Source organism: Lissotriton vulgaris, chromosome 5 (genome assembly GCF_964263255.1).
Source record: "Lissotriton vulgaris chromosome 5, aLisVul1.2, whole genome shotgun sequence".
NCBI lineage: Eukaryota > Metazoa > Chordata > Amphibia > Caudata > Salamandridae > Lissotriton > Lissotriton vulgaris.
The window spans coordinates 1716166167-1716186214 of NC_141693.1; the positions used below are offsets into that span (position 1 = coordinate 1716166167).

A 20048-nucleotide genomic window follows, 5' to 3' on the forward strand; every position below is an offset into this window, starting at 1 on the left:
AGCTCAGAATATATTTGCATGTTTTAGCACTTGGCTTTATTAATCTGTCTCCTTTCGATTAAACATTTCTGCACTGCGATCCCATGTTTGTCTGCAGCAAAAACTAGCTATCTCATACGGCAAACTAGAGCCTGCATTTCAACCCGACATTACAGAGTACAAGGCGAGTGTGAGCAATGCAGTACAGAGCATCAGCTTGCAAAATAGCGATACCCCGCATGAGTCTACTGCATAAAAGCCATATTGACACAACACTCGCTCTGCCTTGCTTGAATCAAGTTCACTCAACTTTGGTTTATTTTTAGTTTTTCACTTAAGCAATGCAAAAGCTCCATTGCAACTCAGTTCTTCTGCACAAATGTTGGCAGGGCACAGATAAAGTTCACCGGAAGAACACACAGCCAGGTCCACAATTTACAGGTGAAGCGTGAGTCATATGACCAAAAAACAACGAGTTAGGAGAGCCGCAAGTCAAACAGCATTGGCATAGCCAATAGGTCTCGCCCTTGGGACCTTATAAGTGCTTAGCCATGCAAGGATATTGTGTGGCAAAACTAAATACTAATAAGGTCCCAAAAGCGAGACCTATTGGCTATGCTAATGCTTGTTTGCCAATCTGTGATCTGCATAGTACACGTTCTTTGTGGCAGGCACATTAACTCTCTGTGCTGTGTGTGTGACAGGAGTGCCCATGTGAGTGCACGATGAGCTATGCAACAGTGTGAGCGTGGGTGAGAGGAGTGACTGCAGGGTGAGATGACCATATGAATTTGGGTGTGGATGTAAGTGCAGAGTGTATGGTTAGTGGTGGGCTTGTTTGAGTGATATTGCAGAGTGAGCAGTGAGGGGTTCAGGTGAGTGATGTGTCACTTGAGTGCAGAGTGAGAAGTATGCTCGTGTGACTGCAGGGTGAGGTACAGGGTGATCAGCGCACGTGCATTGTGATTGCAGAGTGATCACTGTGAGTGCTCATGTGACCGCAGGGTAAGTGGATGGAGATTGGTGTGAGCTCTTGGCGAGTGGCATAAGTGCATTGTGGTCACTGTGAGTGCAGGGTGAGTGGGTAAATGGTTAGTGCATGGTGATCAGTGTGAGTACATTGTGCTCGCTGTGAGTGCAGGGTGAGTGTGAAAGTGAAGGGTGAGAGTTAGTTGTCTGAATGCAGGGTGCATTCCCAGACATTTGAAGTGACTCAACATGTTATTGAGGGCTGGCGTAGGGTTTCAGATATAAGTTAAACTATTGCTATTGTAGCATTATTCAGGGTCCAGGGATCGTGGGTGGGGGGAAAAATATTGTGCTCATCTGCAACAAACTTCCAGTCTTGTGATTAGTGTTGCCAGCTCATTATAGTGATATCCTGACAGTACAATAATAAGAAGTCACCTAAAGCCTATTTTCAGCACTTATCTGTGCTTTCTTGAAACGGCAAATATAAAGAGAAAGCATTTTTAATTGTGTTCTACGGCTGCCTGAATGATCCATGACTGATAATTAAAGTGGAAAGAGACAGAGAAGTCACATTACAAATGAATATATACTATTTATTCATGTATTTATTATTTATTCATGAAATGCATTCTCACACAATGGCAGGAAAAGTTAAATACAAATGTAAGGAATAGACAGAGTGGGGGCTCTGAGGGTACTGGAACCAGAAAAAAAACGAAGCCTCCGTAACCCGTTTACAAAGGTATGTAAATATGCAAATGGTCTTTAAAGCCCTGTGAAAAACTCGGGTGTGCCGGAGAGAAGACTCCAGACACTGCCCAGCCGAGCTCACAGCAGCTGGAGCTGCAGCAGCCCTGGCTGAGACACACAACGGAGGTGGGGCTGAAGCCCTTTCGGCCCAATGGGCGTTGCACGCCTGACTCAAGACCATTCAGTTTTGATTTCACTATCTTTGCCTACTAATCATTCTTATCTCTTTTTTTTCGCTATTCACTACTAATTATCCTTATGGCTTTAGTTTCACTGTTCACACAAGTTCTAATAGTCTCATTCTCTAACCAGTATTGCAGTAGATTTCTCCTTCCTTACCACTCTCATATCATCTCACCTTCATATCTCCAAGTTTCCTTTTTACCTCACCACTACCTTAAATATTCTGTCACGTTTATCTTCCAGATTCAATCTTCCTCTATCATGATGCTCTATTGCAATAGTTCTACTCTTAACTCCCGCATTCAGATTATGTCTCAGCTCATTGTAGTTCCTGTTTCTTCTCTCTGTTACACCCTCTGTTCATTTGCGCATGGTCCTTCCTCACTCTGTTACATTTCAGGTTTGATATGGGGATTAATTTTGCAAACCCTCACAGAAAATATAAAACTTCTGGGTAGGAGTTGTGTAAGTCGCTTTCACAAACAGTTACCACTTTGGAGAGAAGCAATAATGCTTAACTTAACAGATACTGCATGATCGGAAAGTTCTAGTTCTCCTTCATATAAATGTTACAGCGTGAGGATTATTTGAGAGGGCAAACTTCACTAAAAGAACACCACAGGAAGCAAACAAGCATCTAGTTTTCCCTCACTGAGGTGCAAGTCTCACTTCATAGGGCAGTAAAGGCCTCATAACAGCTGCGTAGATGCAGACAAATAGCGCAGATTCTGGGCTTGCACAATAAACCATTTGCATGTTATCTCCTCACTCCAATCTCACTGAGTTTGGTCTCGCCTAGGCAGCGCTTGTACAGTCTTTTTGAGTCATGCTGTATTCAGGATTTTTTTTAGCGCTAACAAATGATGGACGGAATGCTGACAATGCAAACATTCTCCCCAGTCAAAAGATCTGGGTTAAATCCATTGTGGGGCACAGGGTCAAGACTGATTTGCAAATGGCTGGGTCCAAACTTGGGTGGCGTAGTGGGCAAAAGAACCATGGATTTAACCCAGATCTTTTGACTGGGGGAGAATATTTGCATTGTCAGCATTCCGTCCATCATTTCTTTGCTGTAACAGTATTCAGGATGTGGGCATGAAGCTTCACCCACTTTCCGTCATCTTTTTACTTGGCTCCTGTCACTGTCCTTTGTAAATGGTGGGTTTTTATTGATCAATAGGCTTAGTAGTCCATCCTTAGTATCTCCTTCTCTTTTTGTAACCTCCCATGAGGAAACCCCCTGTTACATGTGTTGTTACTCGGTACGTTTTAATTACAGCCTTTCAAGCACTATTTTCTTACATGGCTTTCTCCTGCCTGCTGCAGGCAGGAAACGCTCACTCGCAACGCATTTAAAAAAACCAAAATGTACCCAGGGCTGCATGCATCACCTAACATAATGGCAGCCGTGTCTTTTTTTTTGTTATTTGAGGCGCCACACGCGGTTGCATGCCTCTTTTGTCTGTTTATTGACTTTTGTTAAAATAGCGGCACCAGTGCGTAAGCTTTAAACATCTAAGATAAAGCACGGGTGCAGCAAGCGCTTCAAAAGTTTTGAAAAAGAGAAAAAAAAGCATTTTTTTTCTATTTCTTTACTTTTTAAGCAATTGCAGCATCTGTGCTTAGCTTAAGATGTTTAAAGTGCAGGTGCTGCCGCTGTAACAAAAGTAAATAAATAGAAAAAAACATGAGAAAGGCCTCATCTGGGTCGGGGATAATCATGATTTGCTATATCTACCACCTTTTCCCAAATTCCATGAAGGTCCCCCAGAACAGTCAGATCCTGCATCCCATGACGAACATGCTGTGGCGACGGTGCTGTTGTTGGGGAGGGGCTGCTGAACTGCCACAAACCCTACCTGTCATATTGCGCCCATTCTCAGAGACAATGTCCAAGTAGATCTGCTCTTAAAATGTTTGTGGCAGGCTACCGTCATCTGGCCGAAAACACACAAAAACCACAAAACCTGTTTTTTTTCCTGTAAGTTTTTAAATCGGGAAGAAAGACTTAAATTTGAAATTTTGGTATTCAAAAAGTTGTCTTGCTAACTTTGGAAGCTGTGACCCTCTGAGCTCCCAGACGTCCTATACATGCTGGGCCCCTGAAGGATGTGCCTTATGGAGGGCTGAAAGTATCCCACGAAATTGCAGAATGAGGTCTGGTGTGGGTCTCACTTGATTCCAGCAGGAAGAGGCTAGACGCATTTAGAGCCTCCTGACCCCCCGGCCCTGCTTATAAGAACCAACAGTTCACCTACAGGTGAATCTGCTGTCCAGAGCCCAGGATCACAATCTGTGCATCTGCTTTGTGAGCTGCGCTCCAGTGTTTCACTGGTAAAAAAACATATATATATATATATATATATATATACAGGTGCTGCAGAATATCGCTATTGCTCAATACTATGGTGCCAAGCCTTGATTCCACTTCACGCCTCTATCTTACACCACCACCCTACACTTCGGGGCAGATTTATTAACATTTTGTGCAAGGTTTGCCTCATATATTTGACACAAACAGGCGCAAAATGTTTATTTCGAATTTTCTTTCCAGTAAAATAAATTGGTTTGTGCTGGAAATCTGCCTGAAAGTTACACAAAGCACCCTTTGCATTACTTTGTGTCTAGGTGCATTCCATGGGTGGGACATAGTAACTCCAATGCAACCACCCATCGTTTTTGTTGTAAAATCCTGTCTACTAACGATAGTAGACAGGGTTTTGTGTTAAAAAAGAACACTTCTTTGACACTGACGTTAACTTGGACAATGCTTTTATTTTTCTAAACTTTTCCCACTTTGCATGCGTACTGCACTCTATAGCCGCATCCAAAGTGGGAAAAGTTTTAAAGTTTGCCATGGCATAGTATTTTATACAGGAAGGGTATTACTCCACTAAAAACCTATACTAGAAATGTAATGTGTATTTGTAAAGCACGCTATCACCATAGATGTCATTTGGGAGTAGTCAGGGGTTGCAGCTGTGACCTCTAGCTTGCTCCCTGCTACTCCTGGTACTTCCTTTGCGACCCCCGGCCTCAGAGGGGGCAAATCTTGACTACTCCCAAATGAGGTCCATAGCTATCACCCTCGAGGATATCCTGGGGCTGAGCGGGTGTGTGTGCCTAGCCCAGCCTATGGTAGGTTGGTTCATTGAAAAGCCAGGTCTTCAGTTTCTTACAGAAATCAAGAAGAGAGGAGGAGGCTCTGATGTGGAGTGGGGGGTTGTTCCATGCTTTAGGAGTGATGTAAGAGAACCTCTGTCCTCCTGCTCTGGTTCTGTACATGTGTGGCACGTGTGTGAGTAGGAGTCCTGCAGAGCGAAGGTGTCTGGATGGTTAATGGAAGGAGATGTGACTGTTCAGCTAGGTGGGACCTGAGTTATGTAGTGCCTTGAATGTGAGTGAAACATTATTTAGACAGTGGAGTTTGAGGTAGAGTGGAGTGACATAGTGAAGCTTAAAGTGTCATAGAGTGGAATATCATAAAGTGGCATGGAGTGTACTAGAGGTGAGTGGCATAGAGTGACGAGTGTCGTAGAGTGGAGTGTCGTGGAAAGGAGGGTCGAGGAATGTTGTAGAGTGGAGTGGCATACAAAGGAGTAGAGTCACCTCTATTGAAGCGGCATACAGTGGAGTAGGTAAGAGTATAAGTGGAGTGGGATAGAGTGGAGCGTCTTAGAGTGGAGTATCATAAATTGGAGTGGCATAGTGTGGCCTGGAGTGATGTAGAGTGGCATAGAGTGGAGTAGAGTGGCATAGAGTGAAGCGGCATAGAGTGGAGTAGATTTTCATAGAGTAGATTGTCATAGAGTAATGTGTCATAAAGGTGAGTCATAGAGGAGTGTGTCAGAGTGGAGTGGCATGGAGTATCATAGAGAGGAGTAGACTGGTAGAGCCTGGAGCACATTGGAGTGGCGTAGAATGGAGTGGTATAGAGTGGTGGAGAGTAATGTAGAGTGGCGAGGAGTGGTGTATAGTCTCATGGAGTGGCATAGAGTTGAGGGGCATAGAGTGCGTAAAGTGTTTGTAGTGTGCAGTGGTGTAAAGTGGAGTTTGCATTTTGTGGTAGTGCATTACCATTACAGACTACACATTTTCAATTGAAGTGACTGTTACATTTGCACAGACATACCTTTTTAATGATGAAACTATTCAGTGCACAAACGATAATGTGTAGGAATGGCATCACCTAGTGCTTTTATTTGTTTTGATCATATTACAATATTTTTTTCCACCACTCTTCAGAATTCCCCCCAAAATTTGCTTCATTGGTGCTTTCCTATTTCTGATATATATGGTGAAATACTTGCACAGTTTATTTAAGGACATTTACATTTTGTTGCTGCTAGAAAAAGCCTTTCCTTTCACACAACCAGATTGTCAGATAAATCTTCTCACTTTGAAATCAGAGAAGGAAAAGTAAAGACCAAACTTCCTCGGAAGACAGAACCTGACATTTGACTTCTGTCTTTAAATGCACAGCAAGTGTGACAAGATAAGAACAAAATGTAATGGCTTGTTTGCAGAAAGCAAGCGTTCAGAATATAGTAAACAGCCTATTTTCCACGGGTGGGACAAAGACATGCTGAACAGCCTAAAACAAATAAAGCCAACAAATAAAAAACAGGCAAATGTGAATTACAAACCACAAAGCTAATGGTAAGCAATGGGTGGAATGCATTCCTAGGTCAGCTTTCAGAATATCACTAAGAAGTTTTAGCAACCAGACAGCTGGGCTGTCTGTTAGGCTTTGACCTAAATAAAAACCCACACCATACTGTACCAATCAAGTAGTGGGCAACAGAGAGCAAATAAATAATCTCTGTAATACTAATCATTGCACAGAAGTCGGAGGACAAAAAAATAGATATTCTTGCCCCGCTACACAGCGATATACTCTCTACTACTTTTAGATCCGGCTACTGGTACGTCACTGTATTATAGAAGGGCTGATGGTACATCTAAACCTCAGTGCAGCAGTAGGTCTCAAAACCTGAGTTTTGTTGAAGAATTTCCGTCTGAAAGATACTGAGCTAGAAGCAGTACTGTACTGGAAATACCGGTTGTACAATCCCGAGGAGCAGGCCAGAGCTGTGAACTCTTCATGGAAAAAAGACGAGCCATTCATTCTTTGTTGGAGATGGGCGGGGGCCAAACCGTCCTGCAGGGACTCAAACAAGGAGACCATGTCAAGCGCCTATCTTGGATGTTATGCTGGCAGGCGACGGGGAGTCCGAGTTCCCTTCCCCACACAACTTATGTGATGCCTCCAGAAACACGGTTCCGGACTGGCCTCCATCAGGTGGGCCCCCTCAGACTCTGCTGAGTTCACCTCTGACGTTTTAACATCCAGGCCCTGACTCCCAGGGACCGGAAGTATCTCCTGCTTAGCAGTCACACACATCTCCTCTATCCACAACTAGGTGCCAAGGGGGTAGAAAAAGAACAGGTCGCACCCCCACTCAATAAATTCACCTCAAAAAAGGACCTGTTCCATCTAACTGTATGAACAAAAGCCAATGTCCACCATGTGTTTTTAAAGAGGACACACAATTTTATGTGTCACAGCAGTGGATCTATATCTCACATCTGCCATACAATGACCTAAATCACAACTTAAAAACTGTGATGTGTGGTGCTGTGTCTTCTTATCTAACCCTCCCACCAGCGTGCAGAGCACCTGAAGGAGAAAAAGGTGAGGAAAAGATGGCAGAGACTCACGGGAGTAACACCATGGGAGGTTACTAGAACTATAATTGTAGAACATTAGAGCAGAATACGCAATCAGAATACCACATTGCCTTTAGCTGCACACTGGCTGCAGGCATCGCATACCATACCACAACTACGTTTCACGGTCTTAGAACATATCACCACAAGTTCAGGGACTGACATAAACATTGTCTTAGCTCGTAGGGAGACACATTGGATCAAAATTCTAGGAACTGTGACTCCCGGAGGGTTGAATGACCATTATGAAATTTTATGTTTTCTGTGAGACATAGTGTGATTGGATTTGACTATGTACAGAATTTGCACTCCTATATTTTCCCTTCTTCTCTTCTTTTTTCGTTTGTAGCGTTCACCGGTTATTTTGGTTATATCCACACTTACAATTAGCTCTTATATAATGATGTATATGACTTTGGCACATAAATTCATTGGGCCACATTCCTCACTATCATTATAATGGATTCTCACACGGAATACTAAAACCGCATCATTTTGACTAGCTTTTTTCTGAATGGTGCTTGTGCACCGATCAGCACGTACATTACTCTTTCTCTACTATATAATTTGAAGAGTCTGCCCTTTGTGAACCTTGTTTATATCCTAGGAACATCGCCATTCTGACTCACTTTTAAAATATCGCTGTTTGTCCTACTGGCATTGAATTTGGATCAATAAAGTTGTGATTCAAATTCGAACCACATATCACATGCCTCTTAAATTTCTTTGAATTATCCAGCGGTTAGGATTGTGGCATATTATCAAGGACAGGCGATACATTATCGCCACTTTCATCGGCAGGAAACTGCCGATAAAGCGGCGATAATGGCCTTGATAATATGCTCTATGAATTCCAATTGAAGCCCATGTTAGATGTGTTCACATCTAACATGGGCTTCGATTGGAATTCATAGAGCATATTATCAAGGCCATTATCGCCGCTTTATCGGCAGTTTCCTGCCGATGAAAGCGGTGATAATGTATCGCCTGTCCTTGATAATATGCCCCAGGATTTTTATTTATTTTGAGCATCCCATAGTGGATTGCGCACCACGCAGATCCTTTGCTGGGCATAAATGAAAATACCGCCTCGTTTCAACGAATTATCTTCATATTTTAGAAATACGGCAAAGCGCCTTTAAAAGCGCATAGCAGGCTGGAATAGCTTGTATACGATCGGGGAAGGGAGAGGCGAGTGAAATTGAATCACGGACGGCGTTTCAGCAATCTTACAGAATCGGTAAGGGGAGTTAAATCTTGTCACACGGGCTGCGGTGTATTCAATACTGCTGAGCCTTAGAACACGCTGTATTGTGATTTTTTCAGACACTTTGGAGTTTTTGGGATAGCGTTCTGAGTACAACACGGCAGATGGTCGCCATTCAACTCACTCATAGTTCAGTGGTAAGCCTTTCTATTCAATGTGGTTTAGCACACAGCGTTTTTAAACATATTTCAAAAACATTTCAGCGAGTCGTTTATCCTTTACAGCCCATTTAAACCTTGTGAGGTTTAACATCGAACTACTCGCTCACTGTCTGACGGACACTGCACATAACTGGTGCACCTTGGGGAACAACTTTTTATACGCCATACCGCAATACTAGGATCCTTACATACTGACCGGTAAGATTTTCACCGCTAGTGATCTAGCATTTCACATGGCCAAATAGGGGCATTTTTTGATCAATACGTGAGGTTATGATCACCTTTCACTTAAATTTGGTAGACAGAGGCATGCACTTTAAACACACTAGTATGATATCAGCACATCTTTAGTTTCCTGGCTCCTTTCTGTTACTCTCATGTTCTTTTATATGTTGTTAAGGTCTCTCAGAGTGCAAATTCTAAATATAATTACGTAACACCTTCACTGTGATATGAGGAAATGCAGTATCTTGTATCAAAACGATATTTATTGTGTTGTAGGTTACTGTGGCCAGGATACTTGGATACCCCCTGTTTTCTACGAACGTTTGACATGTATCCCCTGATGAAGGGTTTGGTGTTAGAACCCGAAATGCATTGGGACTTTCGTGCTTAAATTTTGGCAATTTGCTGGGTATTTTGCAAATTATTGATTTTGGTCATTTTTATGATTTGTAAGGAACTCCATGATGAACTTCAATGTGACATATAATGACTTTTGTTTGTAATAATGTATTAATGACAGATACTTGCTGGTGATGGCATAGCATACACCAAGGTTTGATTACATTGGAATGCCTTTGAGCAAAGAGTCAATGGTGATGATTTATGAGTAATGTATTGAGACGACCAGGGTCGTCTATCACGCAGTGCTCCGTTTAGGTTGTGGTTGTCCACAGCCCTTTTGTGATTGTTCTCAGGTCAGTCACATAACAAAAACAAACTGGGGGTCTATATAAGAGCCTGTTAGACTCCCGAAAATACGCGCTCTCCTGTATAAATCAGTGAGCGTGTAAAGGGGCTAGATACAACTAACTACCTCATAAAGTGCCAAAAGAACAACCCATATCCTTGGACTCACTGCAATTGTTGAATAGACCCATACAGAGAAAATACTGGATTCCCATCAATGTCAAATGTAGATCAAATATTCTCATTTGGTCATCCAAACAGGGATGGTATGTCTCATTATCATTGAGACTGGTCCATAGCCCATACTCATTTGGGTCACATCCTCAATCACCGTGAAGACCATGAGTTTAATGATCGTGATGGGATTAAGTGCAGTGCATAAATAATAAAGTGTGGTGAGTTTAAAAAAGGACAGAGGATCAATACAACCAACTTTAATATAACTTGATCTCTCCCTTAATAAAAACAAGAACAGTGCAAAGAAAGCAGTCTAACCATATAACTGCATATATAGGGTCAACATGTTTCAGCCTAAAGGGAAACAAATCCCACGGCTTTCTTCAGGGCCACAGTCCTAAACGTTTGCTACTGCATATCAAAAAAGTGGAAAATAACTAAACCAATTAAAGGATACATACGTGTAATCCAAATTTCATGTTCCTCTGTAGCAATCAGTATCATTTATATCTGTATTGTACAGGGAGTGTACCTCACCTCTCCTGGAACCTTGCTCAGGTCAGAACATACATGTCGCTGTGATCCCCAATGTTTATTTGCCAACTGTGCGTATTTCCCACAAGTGGGTGCGTGGAGCTTCCTTCGTGTCCTACCACCTATTTTTCATGCAGCACCGCCGGAAGACACTCTGCCTTTTCTAGGGGCGCCCCTGTCAAGTATTCCCCCATACATGCTAGAGTCACTAATTCCCACTCCATATAGTCCAACTGGTATCTAGGACAGTGCAGAACTTTTGCTACTGGTACAAACGCTGCACCAAGGCTCACAAACAGCTTGACAGAGCCCCGGGGAGCAACTCCACCACTTATTGATAAAAAGCGATGGACAAGGGTCTTGGCTATGTTCCAACGCCAAAACATGACAGTTTCAAATTTAGAGGAGTGTTCAATGGACTTATGAAGAAGATCAAGATTAAAAACTTTTTTGAGGGTAAGGAACAAGAATCTCCCTCTATTTTCTCATCAAATTTGCGACGCCCTTCACGTTTTTGCCCCCCCAAACAACCAGATAGGCCCAAGGTACAAAAGGTCCTTAAGGATATTACAGACCTGGAACGCAATCTGAACAACTCATCTCATAGTAATATGAGCAGAACAGACTAGCAAGCTGTGAAATCTTTACAAAGTAACACCTCCATCACCATCAAACGGGCTGATAAGGGTGGGGCAGTGGTGGTGATGAACACAGGAGATTATGAGACTGAAGTCTCAAGTCTCAAGACTACTAGGAGCACAGCAACACTACAAACCCTTGTCAATGGACCCCACTAAAGAATTACAAAGTATTATATCCAAGCTGGTGTCTGAAGCCAGAGAGAAGAAATGGCTAACATACAAAGAGGCTGAATTCCTGATCAATACTAAGCCTAGGGTCCCGGCATTTTATATTGTGCCCAAAATACACAAAGCCCAGCGCCCTCCACCCGGGCGCCCCATAGTATCCGTGATTCAATCTTTGCTTGAACCCTTATCCCAGTTTTCTGATTTTTTCTTAAGAGAATGGGTTATCTCGCAACCGTCTTACATACAGATACCATGGATATTTTTGGACATCTAGATACCGTGGTATATGACCCAAACCACCAATTTCTGGTGACCATCGACATTGAGTCGCTGTACACCAGCATTCCCCAGGAAGCAACACTGGTGGCAGCAGCACGTGCCCTGGTGAAATACGAATGGTTTTATGACACTTCCAAGACATTTGTGATGCAATGCATCGAGATTGCATTAACGTGCAATTTCTTTGCATATAAAGATCAGCTATACCTGGAGGATCTCCAGGACTTCAATGGGGGCTACTTTTGCCCCCAGTCTGGCCTGCATCCATGTAGGCCAGTTTGAGTCTAACTACATCAATCATTTCACCAATCTCTTCCGGAGGAACATTGGGGCATATTATCAAGGGGGTTTATCTCTGCTTTTTTTGCTTTAAAAGCCAAGAAAGCGGAGATAACATTATCTCCCTATTACCTAGCTGTCGCTAACACCAGTTAGCGACAGCTAGTAGGAGATAGCGACCATCTTGGGCCCCACTTTGCATGTCAGTGATATTTATCACTAATAACATGCAAAGTGGGCGTGCCAAGATGTTAGCGACTGAAAACAGTTGCTAACATCGCTATCTCCTATTACCAACTTTTGGAGATATTCGCGCTAAGCGCGAAAATCTCCAAAAGCTAACACCTGCCCTGAGCAGTTCTTAGCCATGTTATCCAATGGGAGGTGGATAACATGGCTAAGAGCATTAGCTCGGTAATGCATGAATATCGCGGACTTTTCAGCGATATTCATGCATTGCGGCCGATTTTTATCGCATTTGCGATAAACCTTGGTAATACCAAGGTTTATCTGCGATAAAAATCACTGCAGCTCAGCTGTAAATTTTTGTCTCTAACCAAGCAATAGCGATAATTATCGCTATTGCTTGGTGATATGCCCCATTGTCCTCTGTAAGAGATATATTGATGATGTCCTATGTATCTGGTCAGGTACGGAAGGGAAACTACATGATTTCCTCGCCTGGTTGAACACCTTGGACAAGTGTCTCAAATTCACATGGACAGTGAACAGAAATACAGCTACGTACCTGGATCTAGATATACAGGCAAAGGACAACAAATTGAGGACATGTGTACATCAAAAACCTACCAATAAAAACTTGCTACTCCACTACAGATCCTACCATCTACCATCCTACCATCAGCTGCAAGATAATTTACTGGTGGGTTAATTTCTGCGATATCGCAGAAACTGCACGTCCACCCAGAGCTATGTTGAACAAACAGAGGAACTGTCAAAAGACTGGAGGATCGTGCTTACCCTAAAAAGGTCATCAGACAAGGTAAGAAGAGGGCCCTTAATACACCTAGGAATGCCCTACTGGAAAGGAATGAAAAAGCAAGCAATGACTGTATTCCAGTGGTCACGACCTTCGGACCATGTCCAACGAAGATCAGGCAGTTCATTAGAAAACACTGGCATCTGCTCAGCACTGCATCTATGAAAATGCCCCAACCAAGGTTTGCTTTTAAACGGTCCCCTAACCTTCGGGACCGTCTTGTACATACATGACCAGTGCAGGAATCTAGAGAATCTGGCGTACCTCCAGGGCACTACCCTTGTGGGGGATGTACAGTTTATAAATTGACAGTGGCCACTAAGAGTGTGACTTTAATGCATGGGAAGATCTGGCACCTTAATAGGTTTAGTAACTGTAATACGACCAACGTAATTTACAGAATTACATGTCCATGTGACTTACACTACATTGGCCTCACAACACGAAAAATCAAGATCAGAATTCAGGAACACGTGAGTACACTCAGGTCAGGTAAACTCACAACGAAACTTGTCCAACATTTTGTCACCCAGAAACATCAACCCAGGGACATACGATGGGCGGTACTTGAAAAGGTACTAGGTGACCAGTACAATATGTTGAACAGATTAATCATGAAAGAAGCCCGGTGGATATATCAAGAGCGGGCAGATCAACACGGGCTGAACGACCTGATAGAATGGAATAAAGTGGCACCATTCTAGGCCGACTATTGGATAAAGCCTTATTTCTCATGTGCATCCGTCTGCCTTTAGTCCAATACAGATGGGGGGAGTTTTCTTTTGCCCTTTCTCCCCGTGGCTGAGTTTATGATAATTGAATGAAAATAGCATGCAGGTACTATAAGGAGTGAGTGTGTACCTAGTATGAGGGATAGATCGCCTTTGAGTGTACCATACCATGCAGGCGTGATACACAACACTCATATCTGTAATGGGTGGGGTTGACACCTAATAATGGACAAGTAGAAGTGAGTAGAAAGTATGTAGATTCCTGGTTTACATTCACTATTAAATGTAAATGTGATACATATCCATTTATTTTATATATTTGGGCCACGCAATCATACACACTCTAAGATGGCTGCTGCCAGAGAGTGGAACCCTGTATATAGGCGCCAAGACCAAAAGTAGGGCGGGTCTTGGGAGCCGGTTGCAGCGTGCGCTGCTGTTGATATAGAACCCCGTAAATGCCATTCAGTAATGGACTAGTAGAAAAGAGATGAGAAAGTATGTAGATCCTTGGTATATTTTCGTTATTAAATACAAGCGTGATACATATCTATTCATTTGATGTATCTGGGCTATGTTATCATACTCTATGATGGCTGCCGCCACAGAGTGCAATCCTGTATACAGACACCGGACCGGCAGTAGGGGGGGGTCGTAAGAGCTGGTGGCAGCGCGCGCTGCTGTTAATATAGACCCCTTAAGCTAGATGCAGACGAGGGACTGAGCGTTGGCCAGATACCCGCGTCTAATCGGTAAGGAGGGGGCACTAAGGGGAGACCAAGTTCACTGTATTAAACACGGGAAGCGTCCATCGCTATTTATCAATAAGTGGTGGAGTTGCTCCACGGGGCTCTGTCAAGCCGTTTGTGAGCCTTGGTGCTTCGTTTGTACCAGCAGCGAGAGTTCTGCACTATCCTAGATGACAGATGGACTATACTATATGGAGTGGTAATTAGTGACTCTAGCATGTATGGGGTTATACTTGACAGGGCGCGCCTAGAAAAGGCAGAGAGTCTTCCAGCGGTGCTACACGAAAAATAGGTTGTAGCACACGAAGGAAGCTCCACGCACCCACTTGTGGGAAATACACACAGTTCGCAAACAAGCAGTGGGGATCACAGCGACATGTATGTTCTGACCTGATGGGCACTCTCAGAATGGCTGACTGCACTATGTATGTAAAGGGAGGGTAATGAGTATTGTAATGATTTTTATCTCTCTTGTACAGATTGACTTATTGCAGTGACTAAGACGGGACCTGTAAATAATTTACAGTGTGCAAAATAGTTTCTCGTACGGGGTTGCAGGTATGCCGATGAGGGGCAACTACCCGGTAAATATATCACACGAGATATTGTTGATTCCCCAAAGATATTTTTTATATCTTTTTAATTTGATGCATGTCTGTCACATATGTTGATGAAATGTGGTATGCTGTTGTTTGCAGGTACAATAAACGGAGAAAAGAGGTGCAGTGAGGACGCTGACCCTAACCCTGATGAAATTGCCGAAAATTTTTGTGAGACAATGAAACATGTTGGTTTTAATTGAGTAGACACACAGCAAGGAATAAAATAGTATAGCCAGTGGGTCTAGCTCGTTTTTAAACTAGGGTGTTCCGGGTTTCTATGCCAGATCCCGGGACTCCTTATAGGGTCACGTAGCACATACACCACATATCTATTTATTTTTTCAAGTTGGCAGGTGCTAATGATGAGAACCTGAGGACACAGGAGAGCACCTGCCTGTAACCTTCCATGGATTTACTCCCGTGAGGCTCTGCCATCTTTTCCTCACCTTTTTCTCCTTCTTCAGGTCCTCCGGTAACTGGTGGGAGGGTTAGATAAGCAGACACAGCACCATACATCACAGTTAAAGTAGTGATTTAGGTCACTGTATGGCAGATGTGAGATATAGATCCATTGCTGTGACACATAAATTTGTGTGTCCTCTTTAAAAACACATGGTGGACGTTGGCTTTTGTCCATACAGTTAGATGGAACAGGTCCTTTTGTGAGGTGGAGGGCACACATCTCCTCCCCAGGTGTTCAGGCTGCACAGGCGGGAAGTGGCCGTACCCTGCTCGGGCTGCCAGTGGCAGGCGTGGCCTTAGTCCTCCAAACCCAAAGATGCTCCTGTTGCACAACCAGAGCGGCAGCCAGGTCTCCCACCTGTCAATCGTCCACACAACGACCATTTCACCCAAAGCAGACACAAGAGAGCTGACACTAACAAAACTTCTGACAGTGACACAGGAAAAGAACAAGCACAAGATGCCTTACACAATGACACAAGATCTAGAATTCGGACTAAAAAGCAGAGACACTAAAGCGACGTGGCTCGGATATGACTGCAATGATGCATGGAGAGGTGAGGACACAGACCGGCACAAAAGAACCCAAACACACCCAAGAACAAAACCCTATACTCAAAAACACTGATAACTACATTTCTAATATAAAAGGTGTGCACAACACCCCAAACACTCTGTTTCACTATTCCTAAATCTCTGCTGCTGCACTTAGCAAATACTGGCATTGTGGCGGGGGTCAGAGTTGAATGCCAAACACATTCAATGATCAGGTAACGAGATGTGTGAGAATCCACGGTCAAAGGCCTGAGACATTGGACAGGAGAGCCAGCAGCATGTTTGTGTAACACCCAGTCTTCTCTGTCCCCTTAGGATGAATATTTTGGTTGGAGCCCCTAAGATGAACACTTCGCAGCCAGGTGTGAGCGCGGCAGGGACCGTGTACCACTGCCCCTGGCAGCTCAATGGCACCGCCTGCACTGCCGTAGAGTTTGACCAGACAGGTGAGTCCTCCTACACCCAGTTCAGAAACAGCATAAGTCACAAGCAAACCTATTCGTCCATGTTGTGGAGTCCCAAGTTTGTGGTACATTACGACCTTTCATCTGCTTGGTGTCTGGCGAACATACTGCTCCCTACCCTTAGCCCTACTGCGTGTCTACTCACCCACCCACCTCCTTCCACTCTCACATTTAGGATTCAGGACTCGCACAGGAAGCCTGCAGAGTAGAGGGCCTTTGTGCACGTTTTATCCCCTAAATAAGAAATGAAGGTAGCTTTGGATCCTTAGATTACCATAAATTGTTGTATGCTCCAATCGTAGAAAATCTGTCAAAATGGTGAAATGCTGAAAAACCGCCTTTCGCCAAATGTAAAAATGCGGTTATTGTAATATAAATCCAATGAAACACGCAGAGAAGTAAGTGGAATCCAAACATAGATGTAATCTCCGTTTCAGCATAACACGGGAGATACTGTTGTTCTCTCGCGCAATAAACAGACCACGCAGTGTCAGCGTAAAAGGCCATTTTATTAGACCAGGCTGCGTAATCTGTACATAACAATAAACATAACAGGTAATAACATCAAACCCCCACTCACACTCCCCTCTCATTCGTTTCACTCGGTCCACCTCATCAAAAAACCCCAGAAGCTCCATACCATACTTTATTCCTGCCCCTCAATCACTTGTCATCCAGCCCACTCCTTGCGTCCTTCCAGTCATGCCTCTATCCGCCATTCGAACCCCCCCCCCCCAAGGGATGGGTGTGCCCGCTCTTGACCCCCCTGTCCCTTCAAAGTACTGCCTAAAGCAGCTCTGGCCTAAACTGGGAACGCTATAGACAGACCCAAAACCGCACCTCCAACTGCCGGGTGGGTGGGTGGCCTTTCTTTCTCCCTCCCGATGGTGCCAGGCGCAGGAAGAGGAAGTTCCCTTCCTCCCCGGTGCCTATGTACCCACCCCCTAACTCCTCCCCTTCCCCTGCCTGCCCTATCCTGCGCGAAAGACCCCGGCGGAAGACTAGTCTGCGACTGTGCTTCCCCCGGGGTCCGGCATCGCGCAATAAACAGACCACGCAGTGTCAGCGTAAAAGGCCATTTTATTAGACCAGGCTGCGTAATCTGTACATAACAATAAACATAACAGGTAATAACATCAAACCCCCACTCAATCAATCAATCAATCAATCAATCACAGCATTTATATAGCGCACTACTCACCCAGAGGGTCTCAAGGCGCTAGGGGAGGGGGGTCCGCTACTGCTCGAACAGCCAGGTCTTGAGTTGCTTCCTGAAGGCGAGGTGGTCCTGGGTCAGGCGGAGGTGGGTCGGGAGGGAGTTCCATGTCTTGGCGGCGAGGTAGGAGAAGGACCGTCCCCCTGTGGTGGCTCTTCGGATGCGGGGGACGGTGGCGAGGGCGTGGCCGTCGATCGAAGCTGGCGTTTGGGAGCGTAGAAGTTGAGGCGGCTGTTGAGGTATCCTGGTCCTTGGTTGTGTAGGGCTTTGTGTGCGTGGGTGAGGAGTCGGAAGGTGATTCTCTTGGTGACCGGGAGCCAGTGCAGGTCTCTCAGGTGTCCGGAGATGTGGCTGCGGCGGGGGATGTCCAGGATGAGTCATGCTTAGGCGTTCTGGATCCGCTGAAGTCTTTTCTGGAGTATGGCGGTGGTGCCGGTGTAGAGGGAGTTGCCGTAGTCCAGACGGCTGGTGACGAGGGCCTGGGTGACCGTCTTCCTGGTCTCGGTGGGGATCCACCGGAAGATCTTTCGTAGCATGCGCAGGATGTTGAAGCCCGACGAGGAGACGGCGTTGGCTTGTCTGATCATGGAGAGGGTGGAGTCCAGGATGAAGCCCAGGTTGCGTGCGTGGTCTGTTGGTTTGGGTGCGCTGCCCAGGGCTGGGGGCCACCAGAAGTCGTCCCAGGCGGAGGGTGAGGATCCCAGAATGAGGACTTCCGTCTTCTCTAAGTTCAGTTTCAGGCGGCTGTTCTTCATCCATTCGGCTACCTCTTTCATCCCTTCGTGGAGGTTGGCTCTGGCGGTGGCGGGGTCGTTAGTGAGGGAGAGGATCATCTGGGTGTCGTCGGCGTAGGAGATGATGTTGAGATTGTGCTGGCGTGCGATGTCTGCGAGGGGGCTCATGTACACGTTGAAGAGGGTTGGGCTGAGCGAGGAGCCTTGAGGAACGCCGCAGATGACTTCGGTGGCTTCAGATCTGAATGGGGGGAGGCGGACTCTCTGTGTCCTACCGGCGAGGAAGGAGATGATCCACTCCAGTGCCTTCCCCTGGATTCCGACGTTGCTGAGTCGCTGCACTAGTGTACGGTGGCAGACAGTGTCGAAGGCCGCGGAGAGGTCTAGGAGGATGAGGGCCGCTGTTTCTCCGTTGTCAAGCAGAGCTCGGATGTCATCGGTGGCTGCGATCAGGGCGGTTTCAGTGCTGTGGTTGGCCCGGAAGCCAGACTGCGAGATGTCGAGGGATCCGTTCGTCTCGAGGAAGGCGGCCAGCTGCTTGTTGACTGTCTTCTCGATGACTTTTGCAGGAAACGGGAGCAGCGAGATGGGGTGGTAGTTCTTGAGGTCGGTGGGGTCGGCTGATGGCTTCTTTAGTAGAGCGCTGAGTTCGGCGTGCTTCCAGCTCTCCGGGAAGGTAGCAGTGTCGAAAGAGGTATTGATGATGTCCCGCAGGTGGGGTGCGATGACTGCGTCGGCCTTGTTGAAGACGTGGTGAGGGCAGGGGTAGGTCAGAGATCCGGAGTGGATGGAGTTCATCGTGCGGACGGTGTCTTCGATGCTGATCGCGGTCCAGGCGCGGAGGGTGGTGGTGGGGGGCGGTGGTTCGGTCGTGGCGTGCGTCGGTTTGTGGTAAATAAAATTACCGGAACTATTTTTCTATACATTAAATGACAATAAGGATAGCTCAATAAATGAGAGGCAGAGTCCGTGGTATCTGAGTCATACGGGCTTTAATTAAGTGGCTCGAGACACTGGACATCGGGTTCCATCACCACTAAGGTTCAGGAAGGGATATTCAACATTTTATTAACATCACACATTATATATAGTAAAACTGTACAATTGAAATGAATACAGTAGGCGTAACAAGTGAAAAGAGAAGAGATAAGAACACATGGGCATAAAAGAAGGCGTGTACAGGGGCGTACACGGAGGTGCGTACTGGAAACGTCACAGAAGTGTCATAGGTGGGTGGATGCATAGAGAAATTCTGCAGGGTCAGCAGAAACCTTTACCCTGGATGCGTGCGCAACTGAGCATGACGTGTAACTAGGGAGAGCTGGGGGGCTTGACTTTAGCACTAGTAGAGGAGTCTTGGTGTCTGGGATGTCAGAACGACCTGCACCTATAGCATATCTTGTGTTTGGAGGATGTGCTGTCTGAAGTTAAAGGTCTCTCGGGCAGAGGCCGTACATCACTGAATGCTAGTGCGTGCATATGGTTCTTCATGCATGTACGGGG

General features: G+C 45.2%; 1 protein-coding gene across 1 annotated transcript in view; it reads left to right on the forward strand.

Moving 5' to 3' along the window:
• ITGA2B (integrin subunit alpha 2b) overlaps window positions 1–20048 on the forward strand; it is a 320876-nt gene that overhangs the window by 18436 nt on the left and 282392 nt on the right. The window contains exon 2 of the mRNA XM_086923897.1: window positions 16447–16577. Coding sequence (XP_086780023.1) covers window positions 16447–16577 — 131 coding nt within the window. The remainder of the gene's footprint in view (window positions 1–16446; window positions 16578–20048) is intronic.